Raw genomic sequence first — 23,224 nt, forward strand, 5'->3', positions numbered from 1 at the left:
GGAATGTACCGAGGAGCGAGGCAGCAACCAGGACACTCTCGAGGGGAACTATGTGTGTGTGCGTGCATGAGTCTGTGTGTATAGCATAAAGGATAAACTGACTTCAAGACCAGCTGCTCGCTCAGGATAACTCCCAAAGTTAGTCACGCGTTTCAACTCACAACTCTCACTCTCCTGATGAGCAGCTCTCACTGTACCACTCTGATAAAAAACCTAACGCTCTACTCATCAACAATGTGGACCCAGTTAATATCATGCTATCATGTTTTCATTACAGTCCCTCCTCAGGTCGTGTTTGGCCGCGTCCCGGCTCTGACTTGCAGTCTTCCTGTGGAACTGATAAAGGATCCAGTGGACTTACCTAATGCTGTAATATTCCACTGTGTTTTGAAACGTGTGATAAATGACCTCAACCTCCAGAGTTTCCAGGGACTTCTCAACAGAGCCCGGCCTGGCCCTCTCTTCACGAGCCTGTCATCGCTTGTTTAACTGTTCACTGTCGCTTGCACATCATTTCGAGGAGAGAACACACCCTGGATCAATTTTTATCAATAAATGAAAACATGCACTAACACAACACATGCGAGAAAAGTCAACCTGATAATGCACAACAGATAGCTGAAATCTGCTGTTGAGTTGAAGCAGTGATGAAGATGTAATCTAATGTAACTTTTTTTAATGAATTTCCCTGCTACTGTATTTAAATACCAGTTTCTACTTTCAGTTCCTACTCTGAACATTCAGAGGGAGTGAGCCAAACCCTCTTGCATCAGTTGTTTCTGTGTGCAAACTGTTTTACTGAGAAGTAAATGAACTGCATGTTCAGGTCAATTTCAGTTTAGTCTACAAACAAATGCACGCCATGGGAGTTTGTGTAGCGACAGCTCGTGGTCAGGCCGCGGTACTACCGGCACCAGGGGCAACATCACTGATGGTTATCCCCCTCTCTCATGTCTCTGACCTCTTCAACCTTATGTTCAAACTTTCGTTTCAGACAACACGCACGTCTATGCAACTGCAAACTCAGCGACTTCACACTGGATTGTGCTCTACGCTGAATTTTCTTGAGTTTATGAGTTGGTGACACTGACTTGAAGTCACAAATTGACTCGGCTTAATTGCCTTAATTGGTTCGTTCCGGATCACGCACATGACACGCTCCTGCCTCCTTGGTCACGCAGACAAGTGTCCTGATATTTAAAGCCATTTAAAGTTGGAAATGAGGCTTTACAGTGTCGTTTTATGCGTCCACGTTGAACAAAGGGCCATCAGGAGGTGATGAGAGCAACTTCTCATAAACAATGTGGAGCAACAATTAAGAAAACAACTCACTATTCAATAAAAAACACGTAAATACGTCCTAAATATTTACCTAACAACATGACTTCCAGCTTTTTGCGGTCCACCCGAAACCTCTCCTCCGTCCACTCCGGATCTGGCAGCGGATGGGGGCCGCTCAAGTCCTCCTCAGACCCCGGCAGAGGAGAGTCGGTGCTCCGCTCGCTGTTTGAGCCGTGGTCCGACTGCTGCAAGTATCCGCTTAAAGTGTCGCACTGGGCAGCCATTGGTGCTGCGCAGCAACTTCTCCAGAGGCCACTGCGTTTTAACTTTACAGCGAGGTCGAGCTGAAAAGCAAAAAAAAAAAAAAAAAAAAAGCCTTGAAACTTCTGGAAACTTTTCTTTTCCTTTTTTTTTGTTTTTAATTATTATTCCGTCACTTAGCGGCGTTGCGCGCGCTCATTGCAGCGTAGTTGAGAGCTTCCTCTGCAGTTTCTTCAAGCCCCTTCGTTTTCCCCCATTAGGCAGACTGCTAAAAATAGTCAGAGACACACTCGTAAGCTACTCTCGCTATAGGTTGTCTCCAGAGTTAACGGAGAGCCGCACAGCACACACTGCAAACACACCAACCAACTCCTCGGGAAAGTTTCACGTGTCATCCTCCAAAAAAAAAAAAAAAAGAAGTAGAAGAAAAAAAACGGGACTCCTCCCAGAAACACTTTTTTTGAGCATCTACCTCCCCCTGGGTTCCCGTGAAAGTCTTCAAACTTTTAGTATTTGGGAGAATTTCAATTTGCGTTATTGTGGCTTCTTGTGGAGTGCACATTTTTTATTGTTTCATTTGTGGGAAACTGCAAAGGGGATCATAGCCAATTACAGCAAGCAAAATCATAGTTATCATGAGCTGAAAATTATATTACAAGTCAATGCAATACCACGAAATATGAAAATAAAGTAACCATAAACGACAGAGCACAACGGCAGACTGGACTTAAGCAAACATTTATGCTCCTGTGCCAGTCCTTCAGTCCGCCTGGCAGTTTATAATAACACCCCATGCAACCAATTTATTGGTTTATAGAGGAAACACTACACATCCTGAGAGCGGTGAAAGGAAGCAATACAGGAAGGGGAAACCAAAACAACGTGGAGCAAGTCTACATTAAGTAAAACAGACTCAAGCAGGGCCATGATCCAAAAATCAAAAATGCTGTATAAAGGGATATAGAACAAAGAGGCACTGCAGAGGTCACTGAACACGCTAATGTTTACAGTGAAATGTTAGCAAGTCCCTGTGGAAATATAACTTATAGGTTATCCTTACTCTGTGGCTGGGGAATGATTAATAACACTTCCCAGTGATATATGACCTTGTTAAATGAAGCTTTCCATCTCTCGCATTTAAATTTTCTAAGGTGCCATCTTAACTTGTCTGTTGATAATTCTCCATGTTTGTTGAAGTTCCTGCACGAATATTTTTGTTCCGCTGCATTTGTGAAGTTGTCATCCAGAAGGGGAACCAGCCGGGCCGGTGGTTAGTCATTTTTCTACCTTCATTATTGTTATTCTTTGTGTTTGAATAAACTGAAGTCAGGTGTGAAACTCACTTTCCAGGCATGACAAGCTGCAGATAGATAACCCCAGAGCAACAACCGTACAGTAGCGACTGTATCCTGCTTTAGGGATCATCTTTACCTGCAACTGTGAAAACAAACAGCGCTCAGCTTTGACGTTTGGGCCCTAAATCTTTGTTCACAGATCATACATGAGGGAGGTTTATCCATGATGCTGGTGCTGTGATGACAAGCAACACTTAATCCTTAGTTTTTGATCTACACACAGATAGGACAAAAGTTGAGGCATGCCCAGTGTTGTTGGATATTTGTTGTTTTGTGTTGTATGTTCTACATCTGTCACACTGTACGTTCTTTCAGCTTCCCATTGCTGCACAGCCAGTTGCCCCACTGGGGACAAATTAAGTGATTGAGATTGGTTGGGACTGGTCAAAAGGAGGAGTCAATCACACCTTTACAGAGGAGAGGCAATGTTGAAGTAATAATATCATCCACTGTATAGGCCAAATCCGATGGTAGTTGCAGTAAACAGCACAAAACAATGAATTTAAAGTTCAGATAAGTTCATGAAAGTTGAAGGTACAAAGTATGGACGTGATTTTAAAGTTGAATGCAACCAAAAATCAAGGAAAGTTTCTGAACCTTTGAATGTTCCTTGCTGAAATTATTAATAAGTAGAAGGGGTTGAATTCTGTGTCTTCATGTCATGTTGAATATTTTAGGATGTATCAAAATATGAAAAAAAAAAAAAAAAGCTGAATTCATCTGATAGAGGAGCAGGAGTTACAAAAAAACAACAGTAGAATCAGGACCTGAGAACATTAATTACATGTAGTTCACTTCTCCCCCACACTGATTAGTATTGTGTGCATTACTACTGCTCTAGTAATGTGTGTAATCTGGCTTCAGCAGTATACAGTAACTGCACTGGAACCGCCACAGGGAGAGAGCATTTCAGTGGCTAGAGCATCTCTTCTCATTTCCATTTCATTACTAAAACAAGATATTGTTATATCCACTATCCTCCTGAATAACCATTAGCAAATGGGCCTGAATTGAATGTAACACAAAGAGGAAAACAGGGATGTGCAGGAGAGTAACTGCCCCCTGTAAAATGCTAGGGAAGTAAAGAGTAAAGGCTGCCACCCAGTGGTAATGTGAATAATAACCCTGTGTGATTTTGTTAGTGTGGATAAATTACACTAATCCAAACACTTTATGCAAGGAAGTTACTGAATAAATGTATGTGTGTTTTATGAAGGAAGAAACCGTTTTTCTATTTTGATCAATGCTTTTAATGCAAAACAATGCAAAATGAATTCAGTACAGTCTTGTCCAATATAAATCTCTTAAAAGAAAAATACAATCAGGCCATCTCACCACTGCTAATAATACTAATAATAGTAATAATAATAATAACATGAATGATAATAGTAATAATTATAGTATCAATAATAATAATAATAATAATAACAATAATAATAATATAATAATAATGCCAATTTAAAAGGGAAAATAAACAGTAAAAACAGTTAAATCAAGTAAAATCTGAGAAGAGAAAGTGCTTCAAGCGTATAAAACACCTCAGCTAGAACCAGTGTGGATGAGTAGTTGAAACAGTACTGTCATATATTGAGGTGTTTAGGGATGCATCATTGTTGCTGAAACTTCAGTCCTTCACATTGCATATCTCTGAGTCCATTCTCTGGCTACTTTGTTGTACCTTGAAAGAAAAGAAAAGAAAAACCAGAGTGGGTTTTTAAAGAGCAGTAGACTAATTTCAGTCTGTCCACATGCCAACAGTCTTTGGCTTTCATACTCACTTTTGTCTGTCCGATTTGTAGATGTGTGCAATGTCTGGGACTAAGGGATCATCTGGGTTTGGGTCACACAGCAAAGAGCATATGGATAATAAAACTGAAAAGAAAAAGATTGAAATTCAATGTGAATACATACTTTCATTTAAATTAAAGATGACTTTTCCAACTTCTTAGCTAAACCTTCACAAACCAATTAAATACAAATGGACAAGCTTTGATTTCATGCAGCTTTCATCCTTGGAAATTTTTTTTTTAGCAATATCTTTCATTACACATATTTGAACATATTCACCATTTGCTCCTCCAAATTACCAGGCACAAAATCCCCAATCAGTTTTTATAAAGAGGCAAAAGTACAAAGGATGCAGAGATTAATTTTTGGATAATCAGCCTCAAAAATCCTGTTACCTGTGTTCCTACAGGCTGAAAATCATTCACTTGGAAGAATCCAGATTTGATGAATGCATCACCAAATGTGCTTCAGTTGCTCACTGTGTTTGATATAATTAAAAAAACCTACCTTTGACACCCCCCCATGTGTTATACTTCACCCCTACATCCTAGTTTACCCATAAGCCTGTCAAATTACATAAAAACCTCAAATTCCTCATGATCCTAGTTTTAGATATAAACCACAGCAAACAGAGTGTGTCTTCAAAATGTAGATGTTAGTTACCTTTTGACACCGTGAGTGCAGGTGACCACTGTGACCTCAGGATGTCAAGGCAGATGCTACCATTGCTGTTTATGTTTGGGTGATAGATTTTCGTTGTAAAGGCAACCTATGGACAGAACAACCAGAGTGTAAATAGGTTTTAACCTACTTTTCAAAGTGGATTTTGAAAGTAGTCCGAGTCTCTTCCTAATGACACATTTATTATTAGCCCTATTGTGAGATTGTAAAATGATGTACTTTGAGCTACCCAATGTCTTAGATAAATGACCTTACCTTTGGTGGTTTAAAGGGATAGTCCGTAGGGAAATGGACAGAGAGGAAGAATACTCCTCCATGATATGGACTGTCATTCTGAAAGAGATGAGCAATTTATTGTTGTTAAATTATGCGTGCTATTATTTCCTTTAGGGATAAAATGTAATTTCCAATAAGAGAACAAATATAATTCAGATTATCATTTGACTGTTATTTGTTTAGGATTTCATTTAAGATATTATGATATTTCAAAATGTCCTATTGTCTCTATAATGGCGTGGGTCTGAGTGCGTAAACACTGGGACAGAGTGTGCCAGTCTGTGTTCTCCATACACACTAGAAAGTGCTGTAAAGTCAACATAAAACACCATTGTCTGGAGATCCAGAAGCAGCTTGTTTAAAAAAAAGAAAGAAAAAAAAAATCCAGAAAATTATCCAGAAAAGGCTCACCGGTCCTGTGATGGTAGCTTGCCAGTGAAACACTACAGGACACAAAAGATAAAGAACATTATTGAGTATCAAGACTGTACACACACACACACACACACATACACACACAAATCAATGACATTGCAGCAGATTATATGTCATCAAATTATTTTCTACTTACTGTCCTCCCCTACAGGTCCAGCTGAACATGAAGCTGGGGGATCCCTCTGTAAGTCATTTAACTCCTGTACAAATAATGATAATATTATTAATAATCAAAAAATACAATTAGTTTGTCATTTTCCGCCCTGTATTCGTGAAAATCATCAAAAGCAGAATAGTTGACTCTGTAGTAAATACCTCGGTAAATTTATGATGGGCTAACTACAACCGAGGGAGACTAAAACGTATTGATAATGAGAGAGAAACACTACTAAAGTGTGTGGATGCTGCTCGTTTTTTGCTAGGCCAACTTTAGCAGCCAGCCAGCCGAAGTTAGCGCATTTAACTTTAACAGCTTTGCTAACTGGCTTTGGTTTTAACGCCATCGCCATCAGAAAGCCTACGAACAAAAGCTGTGTCGAGAAACCAGCACGTATATAGCCTCATATGGCTCATAAACATTGATAAAATAATAGTCACGACCGTCGGGCTAGCAAACGAGATGCTATTAGGTGATTGAGTGGCTATCGTCGGAGCAGCGTTTCCGTATGGCTCCGACGTTTTTCGGTAGCTACATCAAGTAAATTAACGAAGACTTTTTCTTTTTTTTACCTTCTGTATTCTTTTCAAAGCCATGGCAAGTCGCTCAGACGAGGCAGGTGAAGCTGCGGGTGTTAACTTTGACAGCTGTCAGCTACAGCTACGCTCACTTTATGCCGACTCGGTGTTATTTGTTTTGACAAACTGATTATTTCTTTTGTTTCCGCGTTTTTGTTTGACGACGACGGAGAGCGCGGTGCATTGTGGGACTTTGAGTGTTCGGCCACTTAAAGGGGCCGTACACCCCAAACGCACTGCCACACCTCGTTCAGTAAAAAACAAACACTCATTTAGGAACTTGTAAACAGCTATTTTTTGTAAATAAAATAAACAAAACTAAAAACTATCACTAACAGGCTATATTTTAGGCTATTACATCTGTTAAATTCAAAAAGGTTTTTAGGTACATAGAATCACCCCTATAAATGACCCTTTGTAGGCTAGCTACTGTTTACATATTATGTACAAAGATACAATTTTGTGATTAAGGGAGACATTAGATGTCAAAGGGGTACATTCAAAATCTGTAGGTCTACAACCAACACCAGCCTGAATTGTTTGTATATGCCGCACCTCATTCTGTGAAAACCACTCAGTTAGATACTGAGAGAACTATTTTTTGTAAATAAAGTAAACAAAACTAAAAAATATTAAATTCAAAAATATAATAGAGCCTTTAGGTACATAGCCTATATAAAATGTGCTGAATAGAAATGCCAGTATAGTGAACTATCAAAACAATTTAGTCACCCCTCAGTGACCCTTTGTACTTCTTTTACTGTGTTTACATATTATCTACAAAGATACATTTTTGTGTTTAAGGGAGATATTAGAAGTCAAAAGGGTAGCCTACATTTAAAAAAAAAAAAAAAAAAATGTTTTCCCTGTAAATCTGTAGTCTACGACCCCAGCCTGAATTGTTTATATGGGCTTCTCAGTTACACTTTGTTAGTTGCATAACAGCTTTAGAATAAGTCTGAGCTGCACATAATGTCTGACCTTTGAAGAGCGTATTCAAAATTGGACAGATCTGACTTTGATGTGAGCTACTGACAATGCGCTGTGGATATTAGAGCCAAAGAAGTCATTGAATAACAACAATAAACTTATAATGAATGTAAGGTATAGTTTTCAAAGTTTATTTGAAATGAGAGAAAGTATGATTTGAAAACAATTTGTGTCACAGGAATCAATGGAAGAAAAACTGTATCTCATTTAAGGGGTGAATTCATTGAACAGCTGGAGTGACTAATTTAGAAAAAAACATGCAACAGTTTCGTACTCTGTTTCCACTGTTAGAATTTGCAGATCAAAACATACAAAGGATCCTATAAAATATTTTTATTCCTGCATTTAAAGGCTGTAGCTGTACTGGGGGTGGATGGATGGGATCACCATTAACATGAATTCAAAAATATAATTTAGAACCAAAGCAAGGCATGGCAGGTTTAATTAATAGAGAGGCAGCCCTTAAAAATAATAATAATAATAATAAAAATAATTAAATGCACAAAATATTGATTGAAATTATACAAGTTATGGGAGGCTACAATAACATCACAGAGCAGTTATACAGTTAATAAAGGAAATTATGAAAATAATAGAATACAATCAAAGGCACTGGAGAGTGAGTCTTTGATTTAGATTAGAAAGTGGCTAAAAAAGAAGCACAGCTAAGTTTAAGTTCAACAGGAAGCTGGTTCATTCTGTGTGCAGCACAGAGGCTGAATCCAACACAGTGTTTGGTTTTGACTCGAGGCACTTCTCGCTGACTGCTTCCTAAAGATCCAAGGGTGGAGGGGGGGTTATATTCTTCTAGCATATCAAAGATGTGTTTTGGCCCCGAGCTATCAAGTGATTTATAAACTAATAATGGCACTTTAAAATCTGTTCTATAACTAACTGGAAGCCAGTATGAGAGTGTGAGGACAGTTCTCACAGCAGTGTCCTGAATTGGCCTGCAGGGCTAGTGGTCTATTGGGAAAACCAAAAAAAACAGGGGCCATTGCTTAAACCTCCTGAGATAAAGGCATGAATGAGGTTCTCTACATCTTCTATGGATGTGAACCTACATGCTGCTATTTGTAGATAATAAAAGCTGATGCAATTACTGCCTCGGTGTTGCTGCAGAATCCATCATAACACCAGCATTTCTAATTCTGCCTTTTAGTCTTGTAGACTAGATACATCCATGAAGTGAGTTTAGATCCGTTTGCAGGATTACGGGATTGGGACTAAAAGCAGTATATACTGGATTAATTATAAGTGGCCTGAGATCTGAACCCTTTGTGAGTCTGTAAATCAGAGTGATTGGCTCAGATTAATTTATTCATTGCAAATGAAATATTAACAACATAGCCCCTACATCAGGGCTTAGCTATAGTGGGCAGCCATATGTTGCTGTCTGAATCATTGAATCATATAAAGACTGTCAAAAACTCCAATTACATTAAGTTTTTGTTCTAAAACAGGGAACATTCTCTGAATAAACATAAAAAATTTAAATAAGTGTATATTTTATATGGTAGGATCCAGGTTGTATGTGTTTGAGTTTGCATTCAGTGACTTTTGGAAAGCTGCCTGATTGAAGTGATCCATTTGCAGCACATGCATCTTATATAAACAGGCAAACATAAACAGATGATTACCATAATAGATGATAAAAAAACAAAGAAAATAATGCAAAGAAAGAATTAAATACAGGCGTCTGCTGACATAGTACCCCCAAGGGCTGCAACATCTATTGCTGTTTGGCTTATAGCCAGTTATCCTTACAAAAGTGTTGTTATAAAAACACGTCCATGATAGCTACACATTGTAATTCTGGTGTTGTAGCTCACAGGGAAACTGAGAGGACTGAATACTTAGGTCTGTTTCAGGTCCTGAGAAAGCAAAGGGGATAGGGAAGACAGAAGATAAATAAACATACAGACACGTACAGTACATAGGGAGAAAGGGCACATCTGTCATCTTTCACGCCTGGACTGCCACATATCTCAAAGCCACAGATTGCAGCAAATGAAGTGATTTTCTGTTTATTCATTTATCTCTGCAGAACTGCACGCACCCAATTGCAGAAACTCTTAGATGATTTATAACACTTTCTTACATTTGCAGTCGGCGTCTGACACAGTTTCATGGCACTTTCTGTGAAATACAAACGTTGAATCGAGTGAACTACCTCATCTCATGCAGGTGAAGGAGGAGATTTCAGTTCCTCTGCATATACCCACAAGTATTCATTTTAATGAAAGAAATGCTAATATGGCTTCAGAGAAGATCTGGGAGTGGTCAGTATCTGTGTTTCAAGTAATATCATATTACGATCTATGTCACATGAATTATGTATTGAGGATAGTGGTAGAAGACGAATTCAGATCCTGTACTTAAGTAAAAGTGACAATAACACAATATATATATATATATATATATATATATATATATATATATATATATATATATATATATATATATATAGCCTATAATTATTATTATTAGGCTACTGGTGCATTAACATAGCATTTTAATGTATGGTGGACTGGTTACAGAGCATTATAAGTAGGTCTATAGTTATTGAAACAGAAATATCAGTTAGGCCTCCTACCTTAGATTGTATCTCACTGCTCTTTATTATAGGCTGCATTATTGAAGATGCACATTTTCCCCCCTGAAAAATGAGGAAAGATATCTGTAGCCTACTTTGTTTTGCCCCTTGACCTTTTCTGAAGATTGCATTTGTTTAAATATTAATACAGCCTATACCACAACTTTCCCCAACCTTGGTCAGGCTTTCAGAGCCGGCGTATGACTGCAAAGCACAGCGAGAAGAGTGAGGTTTTTTTTTTTTTTTAAGAAAAAAAGAAAAGAAAAGAAAAACATAGCTGTATGTCTCCCCCAAACCGGTTGAAATGTATTCCTCACACGCGATTGGTCATGGATCGATGCGCGTTCACGCCGCTTCGAGCCGAGGTGGCGCGCCCGTGCTTCTGAGCATCGCTGGGAGAAGAGAAGAGGAGCAGAGGAGAGGAGAGAGAGGGAGAGCGAGCGAGCGAGATAGATAGATAGAGAGATACACAGAGATAGACAGAGAGCTGTACCACACCAAGTGTCCAACCGAATGTCTGCCTCTTCACGGTGCCAATGAACAGTCCTCGCATTCCTATGTCTGCCAGTTGACACGCTGAACGCGAAGGACCAGGCTTCCACCTCTGCACGGATTCAGGAGTCCTACAGCGGGCTGCGCGTTTTTTCAGGTAAGCCCCCCGTCCCCCTTCACCTCCCCTCCCCTATACCTCCCTCTGTCCTTCTTCTCCTCCTCCTCTTCCTCCTCCTTCTCCTCCTCCTCCTCTGGTGACCGATGTCGCTGTGTTGTCTGTGTATTTACGCGCTATTCTCGGTTGGGGGGGAAATAAAAAAATAAAAACAACACGGGGACGGTAACGGGGCGCGGGCGTTTTTTTTTTTGCGGTAGCTGTCCAAGGTGCTGAACCACGGTTAGTGAGAAAACACAGTATATAGTAGAACAGCGAACGGCCTCATGTTAAGAGCAGGTTACATGACTTCGCTGTTTGCATGCTATAGGCTATTTAGTGTTGCAGATGCCGTGTGGGTGTCGTAAGGAGAAGAAATCCTGATGAAGCTGCAACGTGCACACCGTTATCTGTTAGATTTGCACAATCTTGCACGCTCCGGCTGTGGTTGTTGCTCTGCCCGAAATCATGTATCTAAGCTGCATTGTAGAGTAGCCTACCTCCGCCTCCTCCAGGGACGGTGTGTTGTTTTACTGCATCTACCCGTTGACAGGGTCCCGGTCTTCACCTCACCTTATCTTGCTATTGCCAGCCTAGAATCCTGTCAAAACAACAAAAATGTTGTCATTGTTTCAAGACACAGGTTCTTTACTTTAAAGCACAGTGAATCTATCTGAGCAGAGAGTGATCATGGTCCTAGATGGTGTCTCTCATTGCTTTTCAGGTTGAACTTTTGCCCCATTCACTGAGAATTCACAGTGAAGCAGCAACAGCACCTTGTGTAAAATAAGCCCCCGTTTCTTAAAAAAAGAAAAAAAGAAAATGTCCTTGTCAAGACCTTGTGAAATACAGACACGTGTAGCCAAACTAGAGCTGCTGCACATCTGCTCCAAGTGGAAATGGCAAATATGGTGAAAGGTGATCCGGGCCACAAGTTGTGTGAATTGGCAAGTTAAGGGCAAGTCACGTTCAAGCTCCATTGTTCTTCTGATGGATTGAAATATCTATTCTGTCCACAACAGGAGCACCTGACATTCCCTGTGGCAGATTAACTTACGGGATCATGGCACAGACCAACAGCGGTGGGCAGGGGACCAACGGGGTAGCGGATGAGTCCCCCAACATGATAGTGTACAGAAAGGTAAGGCTGCTGCTATTTTTAGTCTGCACGTGTGTGTATTTGTATGCGAGCGTGTGTGTGTGTGTGTGTGTGTGTGTGTGTCTTGCTCTTGCATCAATTTACTTGACAACAAGCTGTGCAATGGAAATTGCTAATACCAATGGCAAGACAGTGATCTTGTGCCATGGTTGATTTAGCGTTGTGCTGCTACATCAGCTTGATGAGAGCATGCAGAGAACATGCAATTTTTCTCTCACAACATACATGACATGCAATGTTGATTCAGAGCATACTTACACACATGTACACACATACACACACACACTCACACACACTGAAATGCCCTGACATGAATGCACACAGTTAAACCATCAGCTTTTATTGCTAACATGTTGGAGGATGGATTTTTAACTGACTGACATTAATGGAACCGAGAGGAAGCCAAAGGCTTTTTAAGCATTGTTCATTACGCTGCTATTGGTGTATTTCTTCACTGTTAAATCTGTTACTATATTAGAGAATTAGAGAGAGGGAGGGGTGTGAAATGGCTCGCTGCTGAGATACCATAATCTGGTCCTGCTCCAAACATCAAATAGATTAATGAAATAATAATCTACAAGAAAGATAACATTTGTTTATGTAAAGACGTAAGGTTGAAACATATCTTTCTTTCTTTTTTTTTTTATAGAGGCTTAACACATGTAGTGTAAAATACAGATACATGCACTGGTTGGGATGTGATATTTCCTTTTCGCTGGACAACAGCTACATTTAAGATTAACCTACAAATAAGCCATTTTGAAAATTGCTTTTGCTACCATCAGGAGAAGCTTCTGTTCCCTGGTGGCTCTGCTATTGTCTAATAGTCATGGTTTATTTCTGATCTGCTTTGAAGCAAACCATGTGGTAGGTATTACAGTTCTTGCATTTCTTGAAATAAACTCAATACCTAAAACACTTAACCTATGTATCATTATCATAATTATATATATCATGTCCTTTAAAATGCCTGAAGCATCACATCAGAGCAACAACAACAGCTGTGAACATAACATCACCTCATGGGCACCGTAATGTGTTTTTTTCAATCTCAGATACACCAATGAAGTGATCATTGTTTCATCTTAGTTGTGGACGACTCGAGCATTGAGTGAATTTCTTCATTTCGTTCTCTTCACCCTTCGGCAGAACGCTTCCTATTCCATCTGCGACAGCTCCTGCACACCGGGAAGAGGATGCGCTTAGCATGATATCAGAGATTGACGGTCTTTTATAGCACTCACAGCGTGTTAGGCAATATTACTGCCAGTGTGGGACAGGATTTGCTGGATGTGTCGCGCTACGCTTGTGGCAGGAAGGAGCGCTCGTGACTTTCAGGATCTTCCCAAATCAAGACAACAACAGGCTTGTGCACGGGAGAGATCACCAAACAGGCCAAAATGTTGGGGATGATGGAGATGGATAAATGAGATTGGTTTTGTCATCCCTTGTTAGTTTTATTTGTGGAGCCAGGGGAGGAAATCAATCTTTAAATTTCATTCTAGTAGGAAACAGTATCAAATATGCTAAGGCATGAAAACTAGTTGCATCCTGTGTAGGCAGCATCAAATATTGACTTGAGGTCTTTCCAGCTATTCAATTACATGTAATGTCTCTTCCCTTCTCCTGCTATTGATCATGCTATTAAGGATCAGTTGAACCAAATATGCAAATAAGGAAACATCTAAAGCAGCTTGTGTGTGTGTATATTTTGTCATTTTTATCTTCAGCTACCAGACTTGTGGTTTTTCTTTTCTTTTGTATTTCATCAAAATAAGCAGACAAGAATGATTTTAGACGTAAAGATGCTATTTTTTCCTCTAATGTTTGGTCAGAGAAATCATCCAATTCTTCACTTCTCACCACTTGACCACACATGGCCACAGCTTGGCTCTGTATACTGACTGACCTAGATACGCTGCAGAATGAAAGAACATGGTTGAAGGCAGTGAGGATGAAATCGTGTTTCTGGAGTGGGTTTAACTCAAAGTGCAATTGAAAGAGCACTGTCTGTAGACATGTGGATGCCGCCAGCACGAACAGGTGCCCCCAAATGCTTTTCAGATGGAGATGACTTGGCAGGGTTGTTGCAACCCACATTGACTGGGCCACACTCACATGAACTGAATTCTCAAGTGAAAAACTTGCTTTAATGTTCTGTTTTTACCGCTCAGACCCGCATCGGTCTCGTAAATACACAGTGGAGATGTTGTGTAAGCCGCTGATATTAAGCTAAACTTGCCAAGTCTCACCTTATAGCTCACAATGTGCTAGTAGTGAATAGTAGTGGAGGGATTATGTAATATCGACAGAAGGAGTTTTATGGTTGAGGACAGCAGATAGTGGTTTGATAGTCTTTCCGCTGGGAGTATAACTATATCCCTTCACTCTCTCAATCTCTCTTTCTCTCCATCCCTCCGCTCCTGTCATTAATGTCTAATGAAAATGGATGGGTGAGCCGAGGTGTTGACCTGCTTGCTGTGGAGATGTGCGCAGAGATGTCTGTTTTTCCTCAAGGGTGCATGCACTCGACTCGAGCATGTTCTTTGAATGTAGATGCATTGGAAATATAAATGCAAAAGCACACACACACACAGCGTTCAAAAAGTTGCATGTGCAGAAACACATGTTTAAACACACACATCGCTGTGCTTTGTGCTACACTGATTTACTGACAGTCACTGGTGACCCTGAAAATTTCATCACTCACTATATGAGTGAAGGTTGGTGCTAACAAGTGATGTATCAGAACTCCTCCAGTTTGTCAAGAATTGCCAATAAAATGTTCAGTGGATGGATTCAATGGATGAGCATATAAAAGGCTTTGTGATGTCTCGCTGCTCACACATTAACCACGTCAGGCTTATATCATCATCAAGAATGTGTATATGTGTGTGTTTCATGCCTGCTCACGTGTGCACCATGAATAATGCTGTGATGCATTTGCGAGCATGTGTGTATGCCGTATGTAGGGCGAATGTTGCTAAGAGAGAGTCCTGAATTTTTTATGCCAGCCTAAAACAGCTCTGGCGAAGTTCATAGCCACTCAGCGTGAGGAGGGAACATCTTCTCTCACCAGCCAGCGCTTTGTGTGTGTTTGTGATTGTGTCTCTGTATGTGTGCGTCTGCGTGGGAGCCTCTGTGTGTGTGTGTGTGTGTGTGTGTGTGCGCGTTCGCATGCACGCGCCATTTCTAATTAAGTGAGAAGTGAGAGAGGGGAAAGAAAATGAAGATACATTAGACAAGTCAGATTTAACGGACGCTATAGTCAAAGTCTAAATATTGAAGCTTTCTCCACATTGGCTTTATAAGAAAGTGAAAATCTACAGTGCTCACAAGGCTCTTACAACTTAATTCAGGCGGTAAAAAAAAAAAAAAAAAATCTGGAGACGAGCATCAAAGCTGCAGACATAGTTACAGTCTCCCAACTGCAATTCTGTCGGAGGAGGTGGGTGTCTGATTCAGTATATGACAGAAACTTTTGCTTTTCTCCATCGCAAGTTTCCAGGATGTTGTGTCTCGCACCACAGAGTATTGACAAAGCTTTTCACCTGTTATTTGCCAAGAAATATAATAACATAACAATTCACAAGTGACAAAATTCCACTTAAGGATTTTCTTCACAAGGTGATTTCCCAAAATACATTTAGGCAGAGTTGTTTTTTTGTAGTTTATAGAAAAATAAGCCTCCATATAGGAAGAAATAAAATCAACTGTTAAGATTGCATTTATTACCCAGTATGCTGTAACTACTGGAATGGATCTTCCTCTGTGGTGTGGTATCTGACAGCTGAGACACCAGCCCACTCTTATTTACATCTGAGCTGTCGACAGGCATCCAGTAATTGTTCTTCCAGCAGCCAGTTTGGCTTCTGTCTCTGTGCACAGCCATTAATCCTATGCTGCATGTTTATAGTTTTTTTCTGCTTCGTTTTTTTTTTTCCCCTCCCAATGAGCACATACAACATTGTATCACGCTGTTACTGTTATCTTCAGTTGATGTGGGAGAGACAACCGCTTCTGGTGCTTACATGAATGTCAGTAGTGTGTATCGTTGATGTAAACTGGTCCCTGGTGAAACCTGACAGCGATGTACAGGGTGTATTGGTCTGGCGTTCATAATAATGCTGTTGCCGTTGGTATTATGACTAACTAATGGAGTTTAAAACCTTACTTTAAATATAATTAGTATGACTCTTATGTTAAGTTCTGGTAGCCACAGTATTTGACCTACATTGTAGGTTGTTGATGCAGAAATATTATTCAAATTTCTTCATGTGCGTCCCTCATTATAGCGTTTTGCCTCCTCCTCTGTTGTTCTCTGTGTTTTCAGCTTAGGGGAACTCTGTCCTTCACACCTTTGGAAAGGGTGTTGATGCTGCACCGTGAGATTTGAACCGTTTCCCCTTAGTGTGACTCAGTAATGAAGCAACTACCAAACAACAATAACAAACAGGGCAAAGGTATTAGTGCATGCTATTGATTTGTCAGTTGTTTAAGTGGTTGTGTACAAGAGATCATTTTGCTGGGACAAGACTTTCCTTCTCCTCTGCATCGCTGCAACAGCAGCAGTGACACGGTGTTATTAAATGATGCAGAAGTGCAGCCATTATTAATACAGCAAAGTCTTGGTTTGGACTAATTCAGCAGAGATCACCTTGTTGGAGTCTAATCTGTTATCTGTTAAACTTACCCTACATCGGCCTGCCCTGTTATCAGTACAATTTCCCAACCATCCTACATTGTTCATGAGTCAGAAAGCGGAGGGGACTGAATACATTTTCAGCTTTTTCTCAGTTAAGAGCCAGATTGAAGGGTTCTTGTACTGCCTGTCTCCCTCAATCTGCAATCAGAAGATCAGTAAGACCGGGAGAGGGAGGAGGGGGGTGAGGTGGGATGATCTATAATTGCCAGATCAGAGAGAAATCTTTGTCTGTGAAGTAGGGCTCTTTGTATGTCAGATTGCCAGCCAGGCGATTTCGCTTCCTGTGTATGAAAACATGCGTGTTCCTTTTTGCACGTGCTGTTGAGGGAAAGTGTGGTTGTTTGGCAGGCACTTTGGGAGGGAAAATTGGCATTTGTGGCTTTGTTATAATCCATTTCGCCTCTGTTTGCTGACGTCAATACCGTAACGCCAATTACTGTAGAAGGGTTGGCACCACTGACACATGCTACAGTCGATAGTAGCCTACTGTAGTTCTGGTATCTCGTCATACTTCCGGAGGCTAAGATAATCCACCCGACCGTGCTGCGTCTTCTCACAATGCAATGTTTAACTGATACAACCCACAAATACCATAAGGGACTGGAGGCTTTCTCGATGAAACCAATTTCAGGGTGCATGCAGTGCAGTATATGTGGGTAGTTCATTCTCCTCAGTCCTACTTTTAGTCTCCAAAGAGACAATATGGATCAGCATGAATAAACAGAAAGCAGAAAGCATGCAGAGTATATACACAGTAGGTGGCGCTACCAGAGGCTAACTGTTACTGTGGCATCTGAACACTCGTCAGGGGGCTGCGGTGCTGCCTGCATTATGATTTATCAGACAAAACGTTGTGAAGAATCAGATAAATGTTCACCCCCCTGTGGCAGGATCACAAAATGACACATAAATGCCTCACTGAGCTCCGAAACAGGCTCATTGAACATATCTGTCAAATAAAGTTAGGTTCAAGAGAGTGTAGAATATCTCATGTTAGATGTTTCAGTGTATTAATAAGTGAGGTTTAAAGGTGCTGGTAGACAGATTTCTATACCTTAGCTGTTTCCTCCTCCTCCCTGTCTAAATGCTAAGCTAAGCTAACCATTCCTTGAGTGGTTTCACATTAATCAGACAGAGTGGTATCAATATGCTCATGTACAATCAGCTATTTCTCTGTGTGGTTATTGGCTTTCATTGATTCTGGGTCTCCATTATTAAATGCATTTGCATTTTCTATGGACATAATTTATTATAGTGCATTAGTTGCATGACATGTTCAGAATCACAGGGGACAATATTATCATGTCAGTAAAAATTCATTTGATGCATAAAATGAAAAATGATACGGCTTACCTTGTACCATTAGAGTAGTTAAATTACTAGTGATTTAACACTGGACTTGAGTTGATGATGGTTCTGCTCAGTGAAGACAGTGAAAAGATAGTTAAGCCCATCTCGCTCTAAGCTCTCCTCTCCATATATGTCTGCCACAGCTGAAGTCTTTAGTCCTGTCTGTCGGGGTTATATAAGGGCCTGAGGAAGCCTGGGCATTAAGATAGAGGCTGACTCAGGCATATCCTCTGTCTGGTCATTTCATTCCAGCTCATCATTTAGCCAGAGATTATAGGAGAACCCCGGCCAGAGTTGTGAATGACTTCTCTTCCATCTCGGGTGCGATGGCCTTAATGAGGACGGAGATGCTCAGTTAGAGCTGAAGAGAAAATGAGAGGGGTAACGTGTAGGGGGGCAGACAGTTTTATTTTAAATTCTTCGCTGTATTTCTCTGTAATCACCGCACACACACTGGGCATGTGTCTGTGCATCCGTCCAAAACATCATTGTGTCCTTTATTCACCCTTTTGTTTATATGTCCGCCCCTCCTGTCCTGACCCTGCATCTCTGCCTACACCATCTGCATCTCAACTGTGTCCATGCAGTCTCTTCTGTTTCTGCCTGTAATGCACTCCCCAGCTGTTTCTGGTGATGGTTCACTTCTTCCCGGACACCGTCCATATATTGTACAAATTCCCGCTCGCCTGCTTATCTCTTAGTCTTGATGTGTTTGACATTGTGTCTGTTTATTGTAGAAACTTGGGTTTCCTGACTGCTCTGATGTTTCCCTTTAAAAAAAATCGAAATGACATTTCGTAAGAACTAAGTAATTGTTTATCACAGAATTTAGGACAGAATCAGAGTATTTCCTTTCTTGCCTGCTGTCATACGTCATCTATAGCACCGGGCGTGCACTGGTGTAATTTTTGCAATAGAGATGCAATCTTGATGGCAAAGAACCGGTTTTAATAAAAAAGACATCTCATCCCCATTATGTGAAATATGAACCATAACACAGCCGCTTAACCTCTCCTAATTGCAAAAATTACCTTTTTGAAATTGACTTGATTTCCCAGAATCTATGATTATATCAACCAAAGCGTTCTGCCGAAGCAAAAATAAAAATAATTGGAGAATGTCGTTCAGCTGTATAGCTGCTTCAAATCGTTGCCAAAGCTAAAACCATATTTGCACGTCAGGAGCCTTCAAAAGTAAACAGAAATAAGAAATCTTGTTATCTTCTCCACAGAGTATTTCATGCATTATCTCTCTTCTCTGCAGTGTATTTTGGCAGCTCAGAGCAAGAATATCGTCTCTCTGCATAACACCCTTTCACTTTTCTGTCTCTCTTTCTCTTTGTGTCTAGACTCTTAAAAAAAAACCTCTCTCGGTCTCCCAAGACTTTTTCATCCCAGTTTTTCCTGCACTGTCTGTCTTGCGCACTGGTGTTCGCACTTTGCCCTCTACATCTCTGTCTCTTTTATATCTCCCCCTCCTCCATCACTCTCCCCTCCCACGCTCGTGGCCTCTTTTGTTCACTTTCAGGTCTTTGATGTTTTCCATATACTAACTTTTCTCTCTTTGTCTCATCCTGACACACATGTGCCGTCTCTTTCTACGCCCTGCCCTCCCTCCCTCCCTCCCTCCCTCCTCCCCCCGGTGTTTGCTACCTTACCTGTGAAGCATCCATCCACCTCTGTCTCTCTGTCCCCTCCTCTCACATCCCTCGCCTCTCTTTGAAGTCATCAGAGCACTAGTCAGAGCTCATGCCACTCCAGTCAGCTTTTATCCTCACAGAGAAAAAGAGAGGAATGTATTTAGACCCTGCTGAAGCACAGTCATCTCTCCTCCTGTGTGAAATGATTCACTCGTGTCTCATAGCTTTATTGGGAACTCTCTCTAAACAAACAACCATTGGATGTGGCATTTTCTATCCAAATTGACTGGAACTGTAACTGAGAGTGCTGGCCTGATTGTCCCCCTGCAGCTCAGTGCCTCTCAACAATGAGGAGTCGTTCTCCCAGAAGCAATCATGTCTCAGTGATTAGCCTGCCACCACTAAGTGCCATTGCGCAAATCCAATACCAAACTAAATAAAGTCAAACCCAAAGGGTGCATTTTTCATAAGTTTGAGACATATATTTTTATTTGACTAAACAGGAAGAGGCACACACCTTTGTTTATAACTGTTCGATTAACAACTCATCTCAACATGAGGGCATCGCTTTGTATTAGCGTGGACATAAGGGCTCAGATGAAAAGCCATTTTAAAAGGGTCTTCAACATATGTGATTTTAGGCAATGTTAAGGGGGTGGAGGAGGAGTGAGGGGTCAGTGTAGTCAGAGATGGTAATCAAAGCAGGAAAATTGCAAAACATCACATCACATCAAAAGCTTACAGTATGGGCCACTACAGAGTCAACAACATGAGAATACTCACAGAATATCAACAACACTCATCCTATGCATCAGCACAGTGGCAACACCATGAAAGTCCAACAATCACAATATCAAACCTACTGTGGGAAGCACCAGTGGATGTCAGTCAGACCAGGGACAAGATCCAATGTGACTTCAATATCCAGTAACGATGCCCTAAAATATGACAAAATAGAGACAAATGAGGAAAGTAGCTAGCCTGACGAGCCAGACTATATCACTAAAATGTATAGTCTGGAAACGACCGGTAGACCTCGGCTCAATCCAGGGGGCGGGATGAAGGCTGTCTTTCAAACTGCCTCTGCACGCAATAGGGTAGCGCTAGCTAGCGCTACGACCAATCAGAGCAAAGAGCAGGATGACGTTAGCCTGACAAGCCAATTAAAATGTATGTCGTCATCACGTTAAGCCCGCCCAACGACTCTCTAAACAGATAGAGCGCTGTGATTGGTGAACACAATCGGTGTTCGAGACTCAAAAAGTTCCTATGGCTCGTTTCTAGACCCACCTACGGAGCAAATATTTTTGCTGCCGCTAGGGTGCGTCTAGATTTCTAGGCTAGAAAGTAGCCTTAATTACCTAAAAGGGTAATGATGGTAGACCAACCTTACCTTTTAATGTGAACTTAAAGTTGCTGTTTTATACTTGTTTTAATGTTAGAAAAACCTTTGATGAGTGGAGCCGAACCAATGATGACTCATTCTAAGCACAAGATTAAATTTTTAAACCTTTTAAATATGATATGAAGCTTACACAAGAGGGAACTATGTCAAGACTTTGTTTAAGTTGCTCATTGGGACATTAAGGTTTTTATTTAATTTTTTAAAAAATCTATTAATATTAATGTAAGCTATTAGTCTCTTACATAATTTTTTTGGACTTTCAGTTTCTAAATGTAGCCTACATTGTATGCTTTCTGATTGCTCTCCAAGTTTTTAGAACACCTTTAACCAACTATTTTGAAGAAATTATAGAAAGAAAAAACAATTCAGAGAAAGTGGTATGTCTCCAGAGTCCACAGTGTAAATGACACCTATATGCACACACACACACACACACACACACACACACACACACACACACACACACACACACACACACACACACACACACACACACACACACACACACACACACACACACACACACACACACACACACACACACACACACACACACACACACACACACACACACACACACACACACACACACACACACACACACTCTCTCTCTCAGCTCTGAGGTCGTACTGTGCGGAGCAGCTTCCACCTGCAGCCTACTGAGCCTCACAGCTTCACACCATTAGTTCAGCTTAGCAGGCTCAGCCATCCACAGTGCAGCCTAGTCAATAAACCTCTGGCGCCATCTTAGTTTCACCTGCTGATGCCTCCTTATTTTCACTGCTAAAACGTTGCAAATATTGATTTTTCAGACATAAATAAAATGTATACAGCTTAAGTAGCCTGACTATATACGTAAGTGTCCTTACATCAAACACAAACTCTTGTGCAGACTACTCTAAAAATAAAGTTAAGTCAGCGGAAACTTTAAAACCAAACCCATTAACTGCACTACTTCTTGGTTAAGTTGAGATTTTTTCCATGTCATATCATATTTCCATACATTTTAACTTTTGGAGGTGCACTTGAAAGAATCATGTCAACTGTAAAATCTGTGGAGGTAAATTAGGATCTGAGTGGAGGAAAATTGGCCTCATTAAACAAATTCAGAGACTGTCTTTCTTGTCTAGGCAGCTATGTAAACAAGGTGATTAATCACAGCTACTCTGATATAGTTGGCAATGGAAATGCATGTTAATATGCAATGACATCCCCATCAGCCTCAGCTGTGCCTGGTACCTGCTGACAGAAGGACTACTGAGCAGAGAGCTGAGCTGCTGTCATGACTGTACTGTATTCTTATAGTCTCTGTACTTTTAAAACTATTCTTCACACACTCTTCTACAGGCAGATATTTAAAAATGAAACCTCTGTCCCACCACTTTCATTAAAATTCCCTTATCTTATTATCTGCTAATAATGATAATGAGATATCTTGGCAACCATTATTTCATTCCTCGTGGTTGTCATACAGTGACTCCTGGTGATAGTGTCTCATTTGCTAATTGAGAAATGACATTCCTGGGAACAATGCTGTCGAGAGCGAGCGGTTGTGCTTTCTCCTGCCCTCCTTTTTTGTGTTTCTGCTCTGGTGGCTGGTGGCTGTTCTGTTGGCATCCCCATGACAACCACACCAGCAGTTTGTCAAATGCTATTATCTCAAATACTTCAACAATGTGTCCAGCAACACCCGTAGCTAGCAAAGTGACAGAACACAAGTGTGTTTATGTGTGTATGGTTGTGTGTGAGTGTGTGTGTGTGTGTCTTTCTGTGCTACTGTGTGTTGTGTGTGTGAGCAAACATTCGCGCACTTTCAAGCGTGCTGCTCAGTCCATGAGAGCCCACAGTGCAGTGACAGTTTATATCATCTTTTACCAACTTTCACTCACAACTACCAAAGATAACAAACTCTAGATCACCAG

The 23,224-nt window shown here is 40.7% G+C and overlaps 3 protein-coding genes across 3 annotated transcripts in view; 1 reads left to right on the top strand and 2 right to left on the bottom strand.

Annotated features, from left to right (window-relative positions):
• The window catches only part of bicc1a (BicC family RNA binding protein 1a), a 61,015-nt gene extending 59,445 nt beyond the window's left edge, over window positions 1-1,570 (bottom strand). The window contains exon 1 of the mRNA XM_083988579.1: window positions 1,373-1,570. Coding sequence (XP_083844705.1) covers window positions 1,373-1,565 — 193 coding nt within the window. The 5' untranslated portion in view covers window positions 1,566-1,570. The remainder of the gene's footprint in view (window positions 1-1,372) is intronic.
• Window positions 1,571-4,137: 2,567 nt separating this feature from the next.
• LOC310998633 (ubiquitin-conjugating enzyme E2 D4-like) lies at window positions 4,138-6,995 on the bottom strand. The gene is made up of 7 exons (XM_083988781.1): window positions 6,807-6,995; window positions 6,214-6,277; window positions 6,054-6,085; window positions 5,622-5,699; window positions 5,349-5,454; window positions 4,676-4,769; window positions 4,138-4,575 (listed from the first exon to the last, which is right to left on the bottom strand). The coding sequence occupies exons 1-7, from the start codon at window positions 6,828-6,830 to the stop codon at window positions 4,530-4,532; spliced, it is 444 nt and encodes a 147-aa protein (XP_083844907.1). The 5' UTR covers window positions 6,831-6,995; the 3' UTR covers window positions 4,138-4,529.
• A 3,901-nt stretch (window positions 6,996-10,896) lies between these two features.
• rgs7a (regulator of G protein signaling 7a) overlaps window positions 10,897-23,224 on the top strand; it is a gene marked incomplete at its 3' end in the record, with an annotated part of 50,871 nt that continues 38,543 nt past the window's right edge. Inside the window, exons 1-2 of the mRNA XM_083987514.1 lie at window positions 10,897-11,047; window positions 12,063-12,185. Coding sequence (XP_083843640.1) covers window positions 12,108-12,185 — 78 coding nt within the window. The 5' untranslated portion in view covers window positions 10,897-11,047; window positions 12,063-12,107. The remainder of the gene's footprint in view (window positions 11,048-12,062; window positions 12,186-23,224) is intronic.

Source organism: Trachurus trachurus, assembly GCF_905171665.1.
Source record: "Trachurus trachurus genome assembly, chromosome: 15".
Classification (NCBI taxonomy): domain Eukaryota; kingdom Metazoa; phylum Chordata; class Actinopteri; order Carangiformes; family Carangidae; genus Trachurus; species Trachurus trachurus.

Excerpts from the sequence above, each read along its gene's own strand:
- LOC310998633 (XM_083988781.1), bottom strand. The coding sequence starts at position 6,830 with ATGGCTTTGAAAAGAATACAGAAG. Across the intron at positions 6,086-6,213 it reads TGGACCTGTAGGGGAGGACA|TGTTTCACTGGCAAGCTACC; the intron begins GTAAGTAGAAAA and ends TGTGTCCTGTAG. Across the intron at positions 4,770-5,348 it reads TGCACTCACGGTGTCAAAAG|TTTTATTATCCATATGCTCT; the intron begins GTAACTAACATC and ends TTTTCTTTTCAG.